This window comes from Lontra canadensis, unplaced genomic scaffold (genome assembly GCF_010015895.1).
Source record: "Lontra canadensis isolate GAN:19392208 unplaced genomic scaffold, GSC_riverotter_1.0 scaffold9, whole genome shotgun sequence".
In the NCBI taxonomy this organism is placed as follows: Eukaryota; Metazoa; Chordata; class Mammalia; order Carnivora; family Mustelidae; genus Lontra; species Lontra canadensis.
In genome coordinates, this window is record NW_022631003.1 from 21,586,190 (window position 1) to 21,608,726 (window position 22,537).

At 39.5% G+C, this 22,537-nt stretch overlaps 1 protein-coding gene across 1 annotated transcript; it reads right to left on the reverse strand.

Moving 5' to 3' along the window:
- Positions 1-7,342: 7,342 nt before the first annotated feature.
- WBP11 (WW domain binding protein 11) lies at positions 7,343-22,180 on the reverse strand. Its single transcript, XM_032855053.1, has 12 exons — positions 22,021-22,180; positions 20,366-20,481; positions 19,871-19,902; positions 18,934-19,027; positions 17,240-17,436; positions 15,642-15,775; positions 15,226-15,425; positions 14,618-14,809; positions 11,970-12,071; positions 11,248-11,541; positions 10,113-10,295; positions 7,343-8,778 (listed from the first exon to the last, which is right to left on the reverse strand). The coding sequence occupies exons 2-12, from the start codon at positions 20,427-20,429 to the stop codon at positions 8,345-8,347; spliced, it is 1,926 nt and encodes a 641-aa protein (XP_032710944.1). The 5' UTR covers positions 20,430-20,481; positions 22,021-22,180; the 3' UTR covers positions 7,343-8,344.
- Between the last annotated feature and the right edge of the window lie 357 nt (positions 22,181-22,537).

Genomic DNA, 22,537 nt, shown 5'->3' on the forward strand with positions numbered 1-22,537 from the left:
GTGGATCGTGTCTCTTAGGACAACACAGAATATCAAACAAGCTAGCAAGCAACAAAAGCAAAGGATAGAAGACTAAAGACAAGCTTATCAAAGAACACTAATGTGATAAAAAAAAAAAAAATTCCAAGAGCTCTTCTTCCAGAGGAAACAAAATTAACACTGAAGCTTAAACAAAATATAGGAACTCAGTTCAACATGAACTCACCCCCCAGCCCTGAGCAGGTGGCACCTTACCCAGATGGAATCACGGGAAGTCTCCTATGGGCACCATCTTACTGAGTTAAGTGTCTTGGTCCAAGCAATGGGAGCTGTAGTGGAATCTATACTGTACTTTGGAATCAGTCTGCACTTTGGTCTGTGCCCTCCAGCAGACACCACGAGGAGCACACCTGTAGTTGAACAAATTGGGGTTTTGCTCTTTGCAGCTTGGAAGACACACACTGCGGGGGACATATGGGGTCTCTAACTAAGAGGATGTCAAAAAGGCTTTATTACAGGTTTTCGGTTTGTGTTCACTGGTTTGGGGGCATTGGCTAGGACTGCGTGCTCCTGTGAGTAGGGATTAGTCTATGATTTGGTAGCTTCATGCATTTAATAAGCTGTACAGAATGAGGTGAGGCCGTAGCTGTGACTGGGGACTCTGACTAACGCATATCGGGCTGTTTGGGCATTGCTGTGGTTTGGATAACATTTGTGCTTTTGGGTTCAGAACATGACTCCAGAGTAGTCTTAGTTTTGTTTTGATTTTTCAGGTCACAGAATGGCCTTGTCTGGTGTTAATGTGCTGTGACATTGTTTGTGTTCCCCAGGACGGCATGGTGTAGCTGTCAGGCCAGCTCCCAGAAGCACCAAGGCCTGGCTGATAGTCTGAGCCGGTTACAAGCTGTCATGGGCTGCTCTCCCCTCTCTCAACAGCCAAAAAAAAAAAAAATGGGACACCCAGAAGAGGGCTTGCTGAGCTGTGGAAGTAGACAAGGACGCCTCAAGACAAATGTTGGCAGTGTCCAAGCACCATGCAAAAGAGGGAGCTACTGCCTATAGGTATTTCATTTACATACTTCCAAAATCCAAATCCTCTAACGACATCCCCTTGTTTTCATGTTCATCAAGGAAATTTCCCGTGATTCCATCTGGGTAAGGTGCCACCTGCTCAGGGCGGGGGGGTGAGTTCATGTTGAACTGAGTTCCTATATTTTGTTTAAGCTTCAGTGAAATTTTTGTGTGTCTCTTTATATAGGGTGAGACTGTTCTGGTTTCTTTAACATGATAATCCATTTATTGCTAATCATATTTGATGTTTTAAATGTAAATTTATGTTATATTTATATATACTTATATATAATTTTTATGTATTTAAATGTATATATTAAGTAAACACCACGATCTTACTTTCCTCCTGTCTTCCAATATGCTGCTGCCCATTGCCCAGCCCAAATATAAATCAGTAAGTTATTCTGATTTGAATTCATGTCAGAAAAAAAAAAATTCAACCCAATAAAAATCTAGACATTTATCTATAAACTTGCTAAGCCTCTGTTTTCTCATATATAAAAATAGGATGATCAGATCTATGCCTATCATGAAGCAGTCGGTGATGAGTGTATGGTAAGGGCTCAGTAAATTACTGTGATTGTTATGATCATTACCCTACATTTTGATCCTACATTTATGATCATTACCCTACATGTGGCTTTTCTCTTTCCCTTTTGTGGTGCCATGTCTCTGGGTCAGTGTTGATGATCTAGACCCCCAACCTGCCCTCTGAGCTTCATACTTCCTCTGGTTTCCATGAGGTCTTTCTCCCAGGGACCTCAGCCTGAGCCTGTTCCAAACTAGCCCAGTTCCCTTTGTGATATTCCCCCTTCCCTTCTTGCTACTCCCCCTCCCTAGGTCTGAATTTCTGCTCCATTCACTGTGTACTCTGGACAAGTGACTTAATCCTCCCGTGCCTCAATTGACACATCCGTAAAGGAAAGGAAATGACAGTAGCTGCCTCACCAGGTTGCTGTAATGACTGAATACATTAATGCACTCGAGGCAGAAGGCATTCCAAGGATGCCTGCCACAACGTGTTATCATACGTTTCCTAATAACCTAGCACCACACCCTTTGTAAGTCCCCGGAATAAGGTCACTGCCGCACAATCAGAGCTGTCAGCTAGGGACTGTGTTCTCATTTCTCATGCTGCCTCATCCCCTGTACCACACGGATTTTCCAGGGTTGTGCTGTCTGTGAACTAGATCTTCAGCATCTCTTCTGCACTCTCCTGTGCTAGTCCAAGGGGTCTCCTCATGGATCTCCCAGCTCTGGTCTTTCACCCTGAGGCCAGCCTGTCCCCTGCATCAGAGCCCTGGTCTCATTCTGAAACCAAGTGTTATTCTGGAAGTGCATTCTATTTACCGTGTGCCAGATGCTGCTCTGAGAGTTTTATGGTGTTACCTCGTTTGTTATCTGTGTTCAGGGACTTTTCCCTCTTTCATATAGTATTTATTTATTCCATAAGTCTATTCAATACATCAGGAGCTCAATCAGCCAGGATCCTGCCAGGAAACAGATGGCATGGCCAAATGCGGTGATTTGAGAAAAGTGTAATAATGGGCTTATTTATAGTGATGTGCATAGTGTGCAGGGAAACCACTTGGAAGGAGGTTAGGGACAGCTGGGCTCCATGACCATGCCTAGGTGTGATGGAGTGAAAGGAGGGAGTGCTCACCAGACGTTGTAGGGGAAGGTTGTGTGGAGGGGGCCTGCTTGACTAGAAGAATCAAGGTAGTCTAATCTAAGAAAGCCAAACAGCTTCCCATGACCTCATTTTCCTCCTTTCCTCCAGTATCTTGCTTCTCACTGGCCAGCTCAAGGGAGAGCCAAAAGACAGAAAAGGCCCCCTGATGCAATCTCGACAATTCAGTCTTTTAGGGCTTTTGAACAGAGTAGATACATGTAAAGAGGGGCTCTGGAGGGCCAGAGCTCTTAGTCATCCAAGCACTAAGTGAGCAGGTGCCCAATGCCATAGGGGAAGAAAGTAACTGGGCTTTGCTTGGCATGACAAAGTTTATCCCCCCACCCCCCAACAAAACCCTTGACTTACAGAGAGTGCTAGCAAGAGCAAACAGAGCAGATGAGATCCGCGTGTTCCTGAACCTCTCACGAGAGTAGACCTTAAACGAAATCTATAAAACGTAGAGATTCCAGACTGTTCTGCCATTTTTTCATGTACATGCCACTCAGCCTTCTGTCCCTTCCAGCAGCAGATGCAGAAGCATAGGAAACTGTTGCCCACTCTTCTTTGCTTCAGCCCCTTGAGTAGAGCCAGCCCCGTTTCATCTGACTGCAGAGAAGGCTGGAAATTGTAGAAGAATCGTTGGAGGATTTTAGTGAGTACCACTGTCTGTCAGTTTCTCAGAGCAGCTTTTGCTTACCTCCTAGTTCTTAGCTTTGTTCTAGTTGACGGACTCCGGGGCTCTCTTGCAATGTTTTAAGAACAAAAATGACCACCCAGAAAGCCTTTTATCGTTAGCTGGTACACGTCAGCTAACAGCGCCTAACTGATTACCTGGCAGAAGGAGCTTGAGAAATACTCCATTTGTTTTTGTCAAAGGAATTGGTACTATAATAATTTTGTAAGTAGGTTGTGACAGGAGACTGGATTCTCTTTGCACTCACGTATGCCAGTTATAAATTTCTTGCCTCTGAGGCCCACTTTCAAACTTCAGTACCTGCTCTGAGAAAAGAGGCAGAATTCCTTTAATCATTTTTCCATTTTGGTAAGCGTGTTAGTCTCTCAGTAGAAGGCACTAGAAGGACTTTGCAGGAGGAGGGGACAGCTCTTGCTGGCTCAGGCTGCCAGTGGTAGTGGTGGGAAAGTGGTGAGGTGTGAGGTCATCAGATGACAGTCTACCCCAGCCATGTGTCCAGAATGCACAGTCTCTCTGTGACCTGGCAGCCCCCACTCACTCTGGGGACTACCTTCCTGCAGCCTCCTACCAGGGAAATCACACTCCAGGCCTCTGGGCTTCAGCAGTGCCCAGACCACCTTACACCCCCACCTCCCGGAGCTGATCTCCTGTAGTCCTTTCTTTGAGGTCAGGGAGTGTGACAGGCCGCCTGCCTGCAGTGCAGAGTTCACACTATGAAAGCGGTATTGAATCGTGACAGACTGTAGGGCTCACAAAGCCCCAAATACTTCCCATCTGGCTCTTTACACAAAGTTTGCTGATCCCTGTTCTAGTCTAATAGTGGAAACAAATAAAATATAAAATAAAAAGCCAAGTGAACACAAAGCATCTTTTTAAATCACTGAATTTTTCTACTAATTTTTCTTCAGAAATATGGTATTAAGTTTTTTCATGAACATGTATTTTATGATTAAACTCTCAGAGTACAAATACAGATTTTACAATCGCTCCTCTTGTGATGTGGGTTACTCAGCAATAGGAATGGTCATAGGAGATGCTGGATTTGTCCTCTGCCTGCATTTTTATTCTCTTAGCACTCTAAAAAGCCGACAATTATTATTTGAAAGTATGAAGTTTTTTGTTTTGGTTTTTGTTTTGCAGTAAGTCCCTAAATATGGCAACCTTTATTAACTCCCAGAAAAGAAGTCCCAACTTTCATAATAGCACGGCCTTTTCATTTGTGGGTAGTGCATTTTATAAAATCAGGTAAGATTTCAGAGCTATCTATATTCATGTTTTCCCCTTCCCTGCCTGAACTTTGGCTGTTACCATCTTTCTCTACCTCATTCCCCATTTTATTGGAGCCAAGTTTGCTGGGTGCAGTGGTAAGGATGGAGTTAAGTCTGTTTTTCCTCAGACTCTAATTGTTCTTGAGATTCTATGGATACAAACACTATTGGATTCTCATTTTCCTCTGCTATACAAATCCTTAAAACACTTTTTTTTTTCATCTCACTGCATTCTTAAAGTGTCAATTCTCCTATTTCTCAGTTATCTCCTGTAAATGCAATTCTTAACTAAATTCTTACTAAATAAGGATTCATTAGGGTAAATTGCAATAGTAGACAGCTAATTTTTAGGATTCAGATGCCTAATGAGGGGAAATAACATTTGAATAGGATAACAGGTCAAGGAAAAACAGTGTCTTGGGGGAATTCATGGTCTTTTCTTTGCAAACTTATTTTTTAATGTTTTATCTTTTGTTGTAGCACCATTAAGGTCATCGGTTGATATTTCAGAGAAAACATTTCCATTTTTTAAGAACTTTTAAAGGCTTTTAAAATGTAAAAAGACTATAAAGTTCTGATGAATTATGTCTTCACTGGCGGATAGCATATAATAGCCATCAGATTATTTTTCCAAATTGTTCACTAGCACAGGTTAAATGAATTAAATTCTTTTAAAAAATTAGCATTGATAAATACTGTATTCAAGGTATGAGAAGTGATATAGACATTGATGCTTATGTCTTGAAATTTACATAAGGACCCTGAGGGTAGGGACCTCATCTGATTCTGCTTGCCACTGTTTTCCCAGCACCTAGCTCACAGCAGGTACTCAGTGACTATCTGCAGAATAGTTGATGACTCACGGGGCTCCCCAAGCCCTCAGGTAGCTCATTCCATCCATCACTCTTTTCATTCTCCAACCTGTCCCTCTCTCCCGGCTAGTAACCCTCAGCAAACTTGAGCATGCTGACCAACCAAAACCTCTCTGCTCACTTAGTCCTTAGCCACCTGCCCTCTGTCCTATCTACTTTCCTTGACAGCCAAACTCAAAGGCATCCTTAGAAAGAGAACTGTGGTAGGGAGAGTAATTTTGGTCTCACGGAAGTCCTAGCTCCAACCTTTGTTAAAAGCCCTTAATTCCAGGAAAGTAAAGAACAGGGAAATTTCCCCACAGCTCGTTTATAACCCCCTTAACCCAGGACTGAGTGTGTAGACATTTTATCTACACCTCTGCTCAGTGACAGCTTTGAGTTCTGGAGTTCTGTAAGAAGGCCTGTCCTCCGAACTAGTTCTGGCTGAGGAACATTTTCATCTATTAGACCTGCTGTAGTTGGACTAGAAGACATGTGTGCAGTTCTGTATGGGGTGGTGATTGTGGGATCTTGTGGCCTGAAGAATTACTTGAAGCAAAAAAAGTTTAATATTAAAAAATGTCTCCCAACTATGTATAAATAAAACAAGTTTATGAAGAGCACAAACTAGAATATGCAAATAAGAATTGAATCTAAACAGAACTTTGGAGGTCATCTAGGGCTTTACGCTGACTCCACACCATGGAAGAGTATTTTTGTGGATCCTTAATTCATGTTTTATACCTTAAAGCCCAGGAAAAAGAGTAAAAGGAATTTCAAAACGACTTTAAGGGGCAATTAATGCATAATAAAGTGACACCTTGAGAAGCGAACAGTATTGATCCATATTATCTGATTAAGGATTTGTATCAAGCTTAGCAGTGATCCATTTTTTTGAAATCATAATGTCAATTACGATCATGACAACAAATGCCTACTCCGAATCTACCCAAATTATGAACTGCTGATTCCCCTTTCCTGTGAATACAGCTAGCATATGAAAGTGTCAGATTTTACAATTGACTTTTCAGAAAATAAAACAAACGATACTAGGAAATGACTCTATGATAAACCGTGAACTGCTTTCTTAATGTGAAACAGAAATCTCAGAAAAAATGTAAATTTCAAGCAAGAACATTAAAAATATTGCAGACCAAATACCAAAGAATGATTGTTTACATTTAAATTATAATATTGATTTGATGATGGTGTAATTGTGTTCCATCCCTTCATCTAAATGGTAAAAAATTCAATTCACTTACTGGCCTGTAATGATCATACTAAAAAAAAAAAAAAAAACCAGAAAAAAAGAAAAAAATCCAAAATGACCTATAGACTGCTTTGACAGGACTTGCTTTAATCTCAAAGAGTAACAGTCTCCAAGAACAGTCTCATACACAAAGGATCTTAGCACAGAAATCTAAATATCCATCAAGGATAAATAAAAGCAAGAAAGTAAAAGCCTTATTGTGTTATGTACTATCTTTTTAGGATACCACCGATTTTTGATGACATGGGATTCACATGACAGGTGTTTAAGATACAATGGAAAGTAAGACCAGGTAAGCCTAGTGTAAAGCCAATGCACACATTGGCTCGTTGTGCATGTGTGTACGTCTTTGTTCATAAAATATTCACTTTGGGCCACTGGATAATCCACACAAACCATTAGCTTCAATACTCTCATCTGTAAAATGGGGGAATATCTGTGAAAATCATTTCCCAGGATTACTGCCTAAATGAATTAGTTATTAAAGCACTTTTTAAAGAAAACGGTATCAATGAAAATTAACAGTACTGAGCATTCTTCATTTCAGGTCTTTTAATAAGAAAAGCTTATACAACTGACAAAGTCAATAAAGTAAAAGTAACCTTTTCTGGCTATCCAATAATTTACACATGGTTTAAAACAAGCTTTCCCTGTTAATTAGTGTCAGTTTATAGAGCTCTGGAAAAATAAACAATCTTTAAGGAAAAGATTCATGTTCTATGTAATTAATAACCTCTCAATTTCTCCAAAGCAAGTATGATAATCTTGAAGGAAAATAATTCTTTTTATCCCTTAAAATTTAAAACTTAGTTTTAACCATATTTTCAGTAAGATTCTCATTGTGTACCAGCAATGGTAGTTCCTTAAAACACAATTTTTAAACACTTGCTTCTTTTCTACCCATAACACAGATACCGTATTTACATATTATCAGTAACACAGAGGATATCTTGGTGTAGAACATTTATTTATTTATTTCACGAAACACTCAAAGTTTAGGTCAGTGGGAAATAATTTTAATCAAAGAATTGTACATTTTCTTCCCACATATCTTGCTTTGTATTAGGAAATGACACTGCGATCCATTTCACTAAAATATTACAAAATATTTACAAGAAAATATTAAAATAACTCAAACACAAAAGCCAAGATGAGATAAAATAAACTGTTTTCTTTTCCAGAAATCTCTACTCCAGTGCCCACTGCACACAAGAAGAGAATCAAAACAAGTAAGTAACAAAGATCCCCGTGATCACAAGTTTCCAAAGAATTGGAGAAGGGGAACAAACGGGATGAAAACGGTGGTATGAAAGGGAATGGATATTAGCAGCACTGCTTCAATAACCAATCTATTCTGAATGAAATAATCCTCTCTTATATGCAATAAATTCTGAACAAGGCTAAACTTTAGGATATTCCTTGAACTGAAATTTAAAAATACCCTGACAGTGAAAGTCACTCTTTCACAAAGTTTAGAAAGAGCCTCTTCCCCCACGAACCACTGATATGAACAGAAACCTGCTCTGGCATTAAAAGCTGTTACAGGAGCCCTTCCATCTCTTTCATGAAAGCTTCATAAACATCATCCTTAGTCTGCACTGAGACAGGAACAGATGGACCAGACTTGGGAGCTGCTTTGGCAAGAGGCACAGCAGAATCATCCTCTGACTTTCTTTGGGGAGCAGCAGTGGCCCCTTTATTCTCCCGACGTACCCTCAATGCAGTGGGCACGAATCGAGTGATCTCTGCCTTGGGATTAGTGATCTGTGGCTTGGCACTGATGGTTGCTGTTGCTTTCTTCTCAATGGTGGCTGCACTTGTATCATCCGCCTTGGGTCGCTGAATCAAGTTGGGTGGAGCACTTAAAACCCCTGGGTTCGGCAACGGAGCTGGTGGGAAAAGCCCAGGTGGGGCAGGTCCAAGTGGAGGCACCAAAGGTGGGCGCATCATGCCGGGACGAGGTGGAGGGATACCTAAATGAAGGAGAAAACGGGCAGATGGAAGACTATGAGGATAAATTGTAACTACTATAAAGGATGTGAAAAACAGGTTGACAATTTTTTAAAAATTGACAATTTACAGATAATAAGCTAAAACCATGCTGCTTATTACTATCTGAAACTCAGGAATATGTTTTGATACTAAGGAATATTTTATTATGAATTAATATTCACTTTCAATCTGTACCCCTGTACTTAGGTTTTCTTCCTGAGTAATGTACTAAATAAATAGAAAATTAAACAGGGGCGCCTGGGTGGCTCAATGGGTTAAGCCTCTGCCTTCGGCTCAGGTCATGATCTCAGGGTCCTAGGATTGAGCCGTGCATCAGGCTGTCTGCTCAACAGGGAGCCTGCTTCCCCCTCTCTCCCTGCCTGCCTCTCCGACTACTTGTGATCTCTGTCAAATAAATAAAATGTAAAAAAAAAAAAAAAAAGTTAAATACAAAGTTGACAATACCAACTGGTTTCAAGTATGATTTCAAATTTGTCCAATTTCAGATCTGACAGCCCAAGACTTTATTCTAGGTGTATAGTGCAGATGCCATCAAGGCCAAGGTGGGGGGTTTGATCCTCCTGTATTATTTACTGATTTCTACACCATTCCTCCCCTGAAAAAGGTAACCCAACAGGCAGGAAATGGAATTTTAACCATTAGAGGACATGAATGTAACTAAATCATAGTATGTTACCACTACTGGAAAAGAATTCATAACCTTTGATGATTCCGACATACCACTGTCATTTACCCAGAACTGCAGATTTAATTTTCTTCAAATGCCACTTTTAAGACCAAATATAAAATACTAAATTTCACTGAACTTAAGATACTACTGCTTATACAGACTCATTATTACTCCAGATACCACTAAAAGTCCAAGCTAGGGAGTTTAGGAGGGGGTTTTCACATTAAACTGGGACAGTGTAATGAACTGGAAATACACCTACCACATGTAATAAGAGCACAAGGCAATCTGCCTTTTATTTTCAAACTTTAACTCTGTACTCATGCAAATATATGGAAATATGTGGAATAACTTCACAATTGCTTCCCCCCTCCCCAAACACTCTACTCAAATGGCGAATTTTATCCAAAGTGGTCTCTGCCTGGGAAAAGTCCCTCACAGGACAAGCAGAATCGAGTGCACATACCCTGTAGAAGAACTCAACTTCAACCTAGGCCAAAAGCAATTAAAAAACATCATTTTAGGATACCCCTTGATTTTAGGAAACTAAAATGTGAAAATATGTCTTAGAGCAGATGACATATATAGTGGTCAAGTTTTTGTACTAGAAATCAAAAGGTTCACCTGGAGGAGCAGGGGGAGGTAGCCTTGGTGGGGGTCCCCGAGGAGGAGGGCCAGGAGGCAGACCTGGAGGTGGCCCTGGGGGAGGGCCGGGGGGTCGGCCTGGTGGTGGGCCTGGAGGCAAAAGTCGGGGTAAAGGCCCTCGGAGTCCCGGCATTCCAGGTGGTCTCAGGAATGGAGGAGCTCCTGCAAAGAGAAAAATGACAAATTAAGAGACATACATAGGAAGTCATAACTTGGTATAAAGGTAACTCAAGTGTGGTCTGACTTGGCAACTTGAAATCAGATAACTTCAAAAACTGATCAAAACGTAGGTGGAAAAAGAATTCATTCAACAAATATCTGAGCACCAGAGACATGGAACTGGATTTGTTACAGATCATTTCTCTTTATTTGCTGGTACTGACAAAAAGCATAGCTGCTGCTGCTTCTTTTTTAATAGCTCAGCTCTGCTGGGCTAGTAACTGTATAAAGAAAATAATTCTTAAACAGGCTCTTAAAAGCTGAAAATGGAATATAAAGCAGGGTGCTTTAAGGATTCCCCCTGAAACATAGGAAGACATAGCAAGGATGACTGAAGATGACTTAAGACTGGTAATGTGCTTTTGCAAGACCAATCAGAAAATGATGAACTCAAGTGAAGAAAACCTAACCACAACTATAGGATGAAAGACTATAAAATTGTAAGTAACCATGAAGTTCAAATTTCAAATAACCTTTTCATTCTTACATGCCAAAGATTATATTAATACTGTTTCCTTTTGTTTCTAAAGACCGACATCCAACAATTCCCAACCAAAGAAGGATGCCAGTTAGTATTTACTGTGCCCTCGTCCCATTAGCCATCAATTTAGAATTGGGTCATCCTGTCATATTAAAAAACAGTACTAAAGGAAACACTAGTTTCATATCCAGTTTCTGCCCGTTAACCTCAACTACATGACCCTGAAAAAAGAAGAGCTTTGGAGAAAAAGATGGCGGTCGGAAAAAATGAACTGTACTTCCTTTATCTCTTAGTGACTTATACTAGGAGAAGAAAAAACATCGATACCAATGATGTATATTTTTGGAATGACTTCATCACTCTGATCACAGGTAGACTTGGTTATTTCCTCACAATGTAGCAATGCCAACTTACCGGGAGGTGGTCCAGGAGGAAGGCCGGTGGGAGGTCCAGGAGGCCGTAAGGGTGGAGCCGGGGGTGGTCCAAGAGGAGGCGGTCCCGGCATGGGAGGTGCTTGAATCTGAGAAGGAGGAACAGACTGTGGGGGGGCTTGCTGCTGTGAAGACGCAGTAGATGTGCCATCAGAAAGAGATTCCTCTTTATGCTGTTTTTGTGATTGCTTTTCTGCTTCAGAATCATCAGAATCATCTTCGTCGTCATCCTCCGAAAATTCTTCTACTTCTCGTCCCTCCTCAGGGATTTCCTGACCTAAGAGAAATATTAAACCAGGTAAATGGAGTTGATTCATTTTTTACAGCCCACAAAATAGTGATGCCTGAAGACATGTGCTCAATTAAGTGCTTCCTTAAAATGAACTGAAGAGCCTTCTTCAATAAACTACTTGGATGTGGAGCAATCAAACAATATTCTACTCATCTGTGCTAGTGGAGCACAGTGAAACACGCTTGGGCTTTAGAACAAGAAGGACCTGGATTTAAATGCCAGTTTAACCACTTCCTAGCTGAGTAACTTTGGGCAGCTTAGTCTCCAAATGTCTCCAAACCATAACTTTTGTAAAATAAGGATTTATTACTCACTTCAGGGTTGCTGAGATACTAAGTGGGAAAATGTACATAAAGGAACTGGCAGGAAGAAATACTTGAAAGGTGATTTGATTACTCTTCTCCCTGTCTCACCTGCCATTCGAAGCATCATGGCTTGAAGAGGAGTCAGCTCCTTCATGTTCTTCTTTTTCTTCCTTGATTTTCCAGGCATATCTGCAAATCTTACACTCAGACCTAAAGGGTGGAAGGAGAGAATGGTGTGGATTAGGAACAACAAAATTCAGCAAATGCATACTATATCATACTAGAAAGCAGTAGATAGGACTGCTGCCCACTATTTGGCAGAAATTAAGTGCTGGGAAGAGTCAGCCATATAAAAGATAGTCTAAGAAGTGCCAACTGGTTGGTAAACTACTATTGTGATTTAAGATCTGTAAAATTCAAAGAATACTATTAATAATTTTATGCCAGTTAAATTGGAATACCCAGATAAAATAATAAGACATTTAGAAAAATATAAACCACAAAAATTGGCCACAGAAGTGCTAAAACCAGAACATATAAAATTGAAATGGTAGTTAGAAATCTATTTTTAACTTGGCCCAAATAATTTTATAAGGAAGTTCAGCCAAACATTAAATAGAAATTTCCTATAAAAAGGCACAGAAAAGATGGAACGCAATCCCGAACTAATGAAGCCAGCACAACCTTGATTCCAAAACTAACCTACTGTAAAATACAGTTGACTGTTGAACATGGGTTTGAACTGAGGGGGGTCCACTTACACATGGGTTTTTGTGATAGTATAGTACTGTGACTGTATTTCCTTATGAATTCTCAACATCATTTTCTTTTCCCTAGCGAAGTTTACTGCAAGAATGCAGTATATAATACATGCAACATACAAAACGTGTGTTAATCGACAGTTCATCTTAACAGTAAAACTTCTGGTGAACAATAGGCTATTAGTAGTTAAGTTCTGGGGAACTTGAAAGTTATACATGGATTTTTGATTGTGTAGAAGGTTGGTGCTCCTAACCCCTGTGTTGTTCAAGGGCCAATTTTATAACCATATTGAATCCAACAGTGTTTTAAAAGAAAAACACATCATAAACATTTAGGGTTGGTCCCAGAAATGTAAGATAAGGTTGAACATGAGAAAAGCCATGAATATAGTTCATTATAATAAACAACTTAAAGAAAAACCCTAACAGCATCTGAACACTTAAACATATTTACAACAAAAAAACCTTAGCAAACTAAGACTGGAAGGGACCTTTTTTTTCACCCGATAAATGAAGCTACCCGCTATTAAACATCTTGCTAAATGGTGCAATATTAGGAGCAGTCTTAGTTGGTAAACATTTACAAAGTTCCACGTGGGCAGGGCTTTAGTTTTCTTTACTTTGTACCCTTTGTCTAGGAAAATTCCTTGCACATAGTAAAAACTCAGTGTAAATATTAGATAAATGTCAAATCCTAGTAGGAGAGCCACATTAAGCACATGAACTTTGGTGAGTACACGTAAGTAAAACAAGGTAGCAGAAAGAGAAAAATGAGGCAAAGAGGATCACACAATGCCAGAGAAAAACGAAGCTGCTGTGGCTTTAAGGACTTTCTCTTTGTAGTACTGGCTTCTACATAAGTCCTAGATAATTCTTCATTACCAGCTCTATGCACCCTGTTAAGATAGCTTTTGGTTTGCAACCATGACTCTTTTTTTAAGATTTTATTTTTTTGTTTGAGAGAGAGACAGAGCAAGAGCAGGAAGGAGAGGGAGAAGCAGGTTCCCCACAGAGCAGGGAGCCCAAAATGGGGCTCCATCCCAGGACCCTGGGATCATGACCTGAGCCAAGGCAGACACTTAACCAACTGAGCCACTGAGGAGCCCCTGAAACCATGGCTCTTAAGAAATAGCAGGACAAAGATTTGTCATCATTACAAATATGAACAGTAGTCTTACAACCACATAAATATGGTGGTGCACACTGCAAAACCAATTTATTTCTTTTTTTAAAAAATCTTATTTATTTATTTTAGAGACAGAGAAAGCACACATATACATGCACAAGCAGGGGGAAGGACAGAGGGAGAGGAACACTGCGTTGAGGGCAGAGTCCAATGCAGGGCTTGACCCCACAACCTTGAGATCATGACCTGAGCTGAAATCAAGAGTTGAGACACTCAACCCACTGAGACACCCAGGCACCCTTACAAAAACAATCTTAAAAGAAACTCTAAGACTACCAAGGTGTGACAGATCATATATTTTGTACTGTTCAGTATCTATCATGAATCTTAAAAATTTTCTTGATGAATGTCATAATGACTTTTTAAAAGTACAAGTAACTCAGTCTGATCTTATAATAATCAAATGGACATATATCATACATTATGGATGCTTCCATTAGATCATGATTCCACTCACAGGTATAGCTAAATTATAATTATGGTCTGGGCTGATGTGAGACACAATGAACACAGAAAATTTAAATGGCTTCAAATGTAAATAAGCAGACTTCTCAAAAAACAATAATGTGACTATGGCTTTCTCAATATGGTTATGTGGTTATTTTCCTTTTTTCTTATCCAAACCCACAAATGTCCACCAAGTATTACATGTCCGGAACTTTTAGAGACCTTTGATGTAAGAATGAATAGAGCTGTGACGCTTCTTTTCAAGGTGCTCAAAATTACTTTCAAAGATGCATTAATAAATCAGAACCTTCAACTTGTGCGCTACTTATGGATCAAGCCATGGAACTTTCATTTGCACATACCTGACTTTTTTTCTTCATTGTTGTCTCTCTCGTTATCATCACGGTGCACAAATTCATCCCCTTCACTTTCTCCATCTGATCGGTCAGTGTCGCTGTCATCAGTACTGTCATCATGCTTATCTTGATCCATGTCTTCAGGATACCCATCATCTTCACTGGTGCTAGAAACATCATCATCATGGCCCCGCTGAGCTGAAAAGGAGAAGGGATCAGGAAACAAAGATGATTGGACCCTGCTCTATATGGTATACCAAAGCAGAGAATTGTGCTACTTAAGTCAGAGTAACCTCATTATGTAAAATGATTCTGTATATGACAGTTCTTCACACAGTCTGACAATATTTCCACCTGGTAACAGTTTTTTTTTAAATCTTTTCTAAAAAAAAAAAAAAAAGCCTAATTTAAAACACAATAAACACTTCTGTACTTCCTTATGTATGCTGCTTTTACTTGAGTGAATTCTATGATTTATACATCTTGTTAGTATGTGCATGTAAACCTCATTTATTTCTCACGTTCTGAGGACAGTGAACCAGATGTTAAACAGGGCCAACAAAAAAAAGGACAGCGGAAAGGTCACAAGAGCAAAAGGAACAGTCACTCCTTACCAAGTTCCGGGCTATATAACATGTCTTCATCCCGCCTACGAGGGGGAAGATCTAGGGCAAAGCCCACTTTACGGCCATACATTTGCAAGACTTGAGGAGGTGGTGGACCGGGGGGAGGACCAGGAGGTTTTCTGCCAGGGGGCAAACGTGGCACACCATGTCCAAGAAGAGGAAGTATAGAAACTGCCCGTGTTGGAGGTCTGAAAGAAAATTCCACAATAATCACATTCACAGTAATGAGGTATTTATTTCCTCTTCTAAAAATATTTTCAAGGGATTTCTTACTCTACATTTACTCAAGTGAGGCATCGCTTACGTTCACACTGCCTTTTAATTCCCACTGCAATAATTTTGGCACTGGACAGTTAAAAGGTACTTTTAAGAAGTGTTATTTAATTATGCTACCGCTTCCTTACCCATAGGCTGAAGTCTTTTTAAGGATGGAGGGTGGCTGAGCACCAGGAAGTGGAATGTCCTGGATCAAGATGTTGGAAGGAGCATGTGGCATATCTGGCAAGGGAATGCTCTCCACTTCCACATGCTGAGCATTCTGAAATAGAGAAAAAAGTTCAATAGTATCAGTGCAATCCACAAACTCAACACTAAAAATTCAGTATCTGCTGTTTTATAACCTGGATTTGCTTCCCACCTAACACAAGTATCAGGGAAAAACAATCCAAAGTCGGTCAATGAATGGAAAAAATCCCTATCACCTTTAAAAGAAACAAAACTCAGCTGTTTTACTCCCATCCTTAACTTTTCCTTTTGGGTTATGGTTTGAAATAGCTGTTTATAGAAATCCAACTGTTAAAAGTGTCTAGGACCAAAGCCACTCTATTAAATATTCTGGATGATAAACAGCATTTATCAACTGATTTAGAAATAGTATATATTCAGTAGTAGAGCTTGGGTTTCTAAAATTAGTCTGCTGAATTTCTGCCACATACTAGCTGTATGACTAAGCAAGTTCCTTAGTTTCCTTATCTGTAAAATGGGACCTATACTACTTACTTTGCAAAAAATGATACAATTAGGTTTATTTATTTATTTTTTTTTTACTTTTTTGGACAAATTCACAATGAAATATATAAATAGGGTTTTTTAAAAAGATATTTTATTTATTTATTTGACAGAGAGAGAGAGATCACAAGTAGGCAGAGGCAGGTAGAGAGAAAGGGGGAAGCAGACTCCCTGCTGAGCAGAGAGCCTGATGCGGGGCTCCATCCTAGGACCCTGAGATCATGACCTGAGTCGAAGGTAGAGACTTAACCCACTGAGCCACCCAGGTGCCCCTAAATTCTGAGTTTTGACAAATGCATATAGTTCATACTTCTCAATCAATCCCCAAACTATCCCAAAGCAAATACTTTCATCTGGGGCGCCTGGGTGGCTCAGGGGGTTGAGCCTCTGCTTTTGACTTGGGCCATGGTCTCAGGGTCCTGGGATTGGGCCCTGCATCAGGTTCTTTGCTCAGCGGGGAGCCTGTTTCCCCCTCTCCCTCTGCCTGCCTGTCTGCCTGCTTGTGAACTCTCTCTGTGTCAAATAAATAAAATCTTTAATAACAGAACAAAACATACCAAATGCTTTAATCTATAGTTCTGCCTGTTCTAGAATTTCATACAAATGGAATCCTAACTATGAAAGAAGTTCAACATGCTTTGAGATTTATGTTAAAAAATTTTTTTCTTAATCCCATATTGTTTTCAGTATTAGTAGAGCATTCCTTTTCATTACTGAGTACATACAATTTTACAAATATACTAGTTTGTTTATCCATTAGCCTATTAATGAACATCTAGGCTATTTCCAGTTTTTGGCTATTACTGTGTTGGCAGATGGATTAACTGCTCTTGTAAGTACGTAACATTAAATTTGCTAGTTCGTGGGATAGCTTTAGTTTGACAAGAAACTGCCAAGAGGAAGAAGTTCATCATGACCAGTTCTCCCATTAACAATTTTAAGAGCAAATCTAAATAAAACATTTTAGTTTATCTCTCTAAAGAAACTTGATTACCTTGACAGCATCAAAATATTGGCTAAGTTGTGCCCTTTTCTGTTCATATTCTACTTCTAGCTTTCTCAGTTCTTTGTAAATATCTGGATTCTCTTTTTCATAGAGTCGTAGAATACGTTCAAAGGTTTCACGCAGCTTTTTACGCTTGTCTTTCAGCACCTTCTCGTTTAACTGTGGTTGCTGCACCGGGTTAAACTCTGAGAGAAAAGAGCAGATATTGAAATCCAACACAAAAAGTCACTTCATTTAGGAATCAGCTAGCTCTATCATTTAATAAAATCTCCTTATACACTAAAACTTCTAAAAAGGCTTCAGACTAGGTATACACTTTTAAAGTTTTATTAAAAAGAAGTGCAATGGATATTTATTGATACTCTACCCTTTTAAAGATAAGCCATTAATTTTTCTTTCTCTTTTAAGAAAAGTCTAACATTACCTAATTGATTTTCATCATCACTGTAATAAAAATCAATCTTCATTCCTTTACGCTAGTAACTTGGTATTGTGAGGCTTCAGTCAGACCTGTCATTTAATTCTGAGATCTTGGGCATTTGAATTCTGTGATCTTTAGCTTCTTCATCTGGGAAATGGGGACATCAAGTACTTCACAATGAAACTGATGACTGAACGTGACCACAAAATATCCAGTGGTGTCTAGCTCACCACTTTTAATTATTTTTTTTATAACTGCTGTTCTCTAACTACCATACAATCTTTTCTTTTTCCATGTGTTCAAAACGGGGCTTAATTTCAGGTCTTTTGCCCCAAAAGGGATTGCTAGCACAACACTCCCAAGCTTGCCTGGTCAATTATACCTTCTTCCCTACATTTCCCTCCCCAGTGACTGACTCAGAGATCAACTGGTGCATGATCCAAATTGAAACCAGATCCTTTCCTAAGACTTTAAATGTGGATTTAAGAGTGAAGCTTTATACTTTTTACTCTCATTTTTTGGCAAGCCACTTAAACTGAGTAACTTCTGAAAACAAAACTTGCCAAAATCATTTCATTATGCAAAAAAAAAGGGCAGAAAAAATAAAAATTCTAGTATTAAAAAATGGGTATTTGTGGGTTGCGGTAAAATTTCCAGCAGCATCATCACACAGACAATTCTCAAGCAACTCAGATGCAAGGAAAGATAACATGCAGTTATCTTGTGATTCCAGTTATGACAAAAGCAGTGATACTGAAAATGCGTATGAAGAAACTGAGTAAAATTATTCAAAGAAATGTGAAAAAAGACTATCCCAATATGATACATATGATATTCTATAAAATTAGATTTTAAGTATTTCATGATTTTTTCTACCACCTTAGTGGGTCAATTGTCTTTGATGTTCACGCTGGAAAAAGTGGGGAATTGATAAATTCATGGTAGTCTAATATTTAGATTTACATGGTAGCTGCCAACATTAAAAAAAAAAACAAGAACTCCAGGTTTCAGTCTTCCCTCAATAACTAATTCAAGCTAAATAACGGCATTCATCTAACTCTAGAGGAGATCCCCAGAGCGCAATTGCTCCCCATCACTCCATTTTGTCTGACACTAAAACTAAATCCAAGTGTCAAACGTTTTCATGCTTTTTTCTGTTTTTCTCATGCCTATGCTGCTTTGTCATTACCTGCTTGCCTGCCTTTGTGTATCAGACTGTTAGTCCTGCTCTAAAATCTAGTCTTTTAAAATAAATTTTTACCCATTTCGTCCAATTTCTCCATGTCCCGGATAATCTGCTTGGGATCCTTCATCTTCAAAACTGCAGCTCGTACCATCATGCGCTGTTTTTTGTTCTTAGGGAAAAAAAGAGCACTATGTCAAGAAACTGGACATTCCTGAGTTTTTATTTCGATTTACATCAAGAATCTACTGAAACTGAAGTTGAACTTTTCCTTGGTTTCTGATCACTTGTTTCAACTACCATAACCAAGGCTACATAATTTTTGGCTCTCAAAAAATAGCTAACTTTACACAAAAAGATAAACACTATTTATTACATGAACTTTCTCAGGCAGGTATTTCTTTAAATTTTGTGGTATCTTAAGCAATTACTTAAAAAAAATTAAGATTTTTTTTAGGGCTAAATTCTAAAATCATAAACTAAAGAAAAGTTTTGCAGGATTTGATGCTAAACAATGAACCAGGAAAACCCAGTTAAAAACTATTAAAAATCTGCAATCTTTCAGTGTGTTAAAGAATGATACTAAAAAGTAAATACTGCCTTATTCTGGGAGAACACTTTCCCACAAACTCAATGGCTACATAATGAGGAAAATGAACCCACAGAGCCATTTAGAATCACATTTATTTCCATTCACTAATTTGGTTGCTTTTAACAAAGCAATATGCTTTAACAGAAAAAAAAAATTCCTTTCAAAGATATTTATTTAACTCAGTGGGAAAGATAATCAAATATATAATGTTATGATAACCATCATGAGCTTATCTGCAAAGTTATTTCAGTTAAGTTTCCAAGTATAGCATTTTGGCTAAATAAATTTTATTGTTTGTTGTAAAAAGCATTAAGTATCTTTTCTGACAAACAATTATAAATAATGTTTGGAAATCTGCTAATCCCAAATAATAAGATGCGCCAAACATCACTTAAGACTAATAAGATGCTTCTGAAATCCTACCTTCTTTAATTCTCTCTTCCGGGCTTCTTTTCCTTTAAGAGAGGGAGAAAATACAAAACTTTTCAAATCTTGAACACTAGCATTTTGTCCAACTTAATACAGATAACAATAATGTGGGAGGCGATCCTGTGCACTGCAGAATATTTAGCAGCATCTATGGCCTCTATCCACCAGATGCCAACAGCAACCCTTAATTATGCCAACCAAAATCTTGAGATATTTTTTTGTAAGCTCTCAAAACTAATCTGTCCAAAATTTCAAATACAAAAAGAAAGTTTCAAGCCAATTCCACTTCGCAAGTCAATCAAATTAAAAAATGGGTTTTAATTTTTTCGCATGCTTAAAGTTTTCATCATGTGCCCACAACAACACTGAATAACTTTATACAACTGACACCTAGCAATGCTGACTTTATAATTAAGACGTAACAGATTCTCTAGTGTTTGCAAATTTATCAATCCTCTTGTTTATCATTCCACACTAATGGACACTTACGGGCTTGGTCTGTGGGGTTCATGAATTTTCCACTCTTGGTGGATGATGTCGATCTCCGTCCCATGTTGACAATTTGTATGGTTTACTTGTTCATTAAAACAGAAAAACAAAAAAACCTGCAAAGACAAAGAAATAGCTATTCTTCTAATATTTACAGAATTTCTTTCTTTTTATTTTATGAAATTTCTTTCTACCAATCTCTTGAAAAGTAACATTCCTTTGATTATTAACTTTTTTTTAATAGATCACGGACTGACTCTGAAATTGAAAAAAAAAAAATCAGAAAATGCTTCAACAACATGGATAAACCATGAATATGAAAAGCCATTAGTCCTTTCCCTACACCCTTCCTTTGTTTACATGTAGGGTGAAAGAGGAATAAAAAGGAAATGGAGGTAGTGATGTGGGTTAAACAATAAATGTCACCCTTGTCCCTCTCTACGTTTTTCTTCACATGTATTCACAACATCTGTAAGATAGTAAAAACTCATTAATTTAAGCCTGCTTAATTCAAGTTTAGTTCTAATTCACATATAATTCTTGATTCTCAAGAGCGTAAAACATAACTAAAAGTGCAAATATTAAAAATCCAAGTATTACATGAAGGAGTGTCCAAAAACGTCCAGACGCCTATTTTTCTACTAGTACCTACTTGGCTCCCGACTTCTATTTTTTAATGGTAACTGAAAGGGATGACTGAGAAAAAATGCTCTGCAAGTCTAAATTTTTATTACCCTAAGATACTACTATATTACTCCTTTCTCTTATTTCAACTGTTTAACTTTTAAATACTTATTCTTCCCAATAATAAAGTTGACAAATTTACTTCCTTTTGAAAGTAGACTTTTAAAGGGTGTGAAAGGGAAGATCATGAGGTGTAGCCCATACAATTAATTATACCTTTCCTTAACGATTTTTGTCAGAAAAGTTCATTAGTTAATGCCTCTTTCAGCAAGCGTTCAAATGCCTTGATTTCTGCTAAATGCTTCGGAGCTGTTCCAGGGGCAACTAATTTATCCTGTCCAGGGTTTCCTTCTCAGAAAACCCGGGTAGTGGGGGAGAAGGGAGGCCGAAACACGACTGGTATAAATACCGGCTCTCCTGTCTTTGATGGCCTGTTACCATTTTTGCTGTCCTCTCTCAATGACCCTCGGGCTCCTGTTTTGACCCTCTTCTCCCACAAGGGAAACAAAGGACAGACAGGAATTACAGAGCATTTCTATAGAAGACCACGGAGCCTTAATCTGCACAAACTACTTTTTGCCCAAAAGCAGAAACGGCAGGGAAATCGGGCCACAGAACCGAAGAGGCTGCAGTGGGACGGGGCCCCGATCCACCAAGAGAAGCAACAGCAGCAGCAACTGCCGAACCCATAGCGACGGTTGACCCTGACTCGAGGTACAAGAAGACGTCAAATCTAAAGCAACCGGTCAACGAGCACAGGTAGGAGGCGGCGCTAACCGACTCGGGAGAACAGCTGCTTAACTGCTGGAAGCCGCGCGGCCCCAAGATCCCCCGGTCCGTGACCGGGGAGACCCAAGCCGCGAAGAGGAAGAACCGGGCAGAGGGGCCTGGCGTCCCCGAGGCAACTGCGCGGCCCCGGGGCGGCGCGGGAAAAGATGAAGAAACGGAGTGAAACAATTCTGCACACTCACACTTCTGCTGGACTCCTGGCGCTGCGAGAAGCGGGGAGGGGACGATTCTCGGCCTCTTTTACCTCGTAGGGGCCTTCACCTCTGTGTGCCGGTCAGCCACCCAGCCACCGCCATCTTGAAAGCTCGCGCCCCTCCGCCATCCTTACGTCACTTCCTATGCCTAGGGACTCAGATCTTAGTGTTTCTCCGCCCTGGCACCATAGAGAGTAACCAAGAACTCTCGGACCAGAGTCTCTTCCGCTGCAAATCAGTACCGAATTAGTTGATTCTCGGCTAAGGTCCCGCCCCCAGGGAGCGGAACCACATTGATTGACACTTCTTTAGATCAATAGAAAGAAGAAAAACGAAGCGGGTCGGATAGGTGATTGGCTGGTGGGAAGACGGCCCGAGACAGTTTGACTCAATTGCCGGAAGTTGAGTTTATAGAGCTGAATGAGTGGCCGATCCCAGTTCGGGAGCGGTTTTGCAGTCTCTGTAGGCTGGAGTTGTATTAGTTTTTGATTTTGTTTTTTTCGTG

What these genes read in the sequence shown, in the direction of transcription:
- WBP11 (XM_032855053.1), bottom strand. Translation starts at nt 20,429, where the DNA reads ATGGGACGGAGATCGACATCATCCACCAAGAGTGGAAAATTCATGAAC. An exon ending in GGAGAAATTGGACGAAATGG is followed by an intron (nt 17,437 to 18,933) that starts GTAAAAATTTAT and finishes CTTTTCTCTCAG; the next exon opens with AGTTTAACCCGGTGCAGCAA. An exon ending in GTTATATAGCCCGGAACTTG is followed by an intron (nt 14,810 to 15,225) that starts GTAAGGAGTGAC and finishes TCTCCTTTTCAG; the next exon opens with CTCAGCGGGGCCATGATGAT.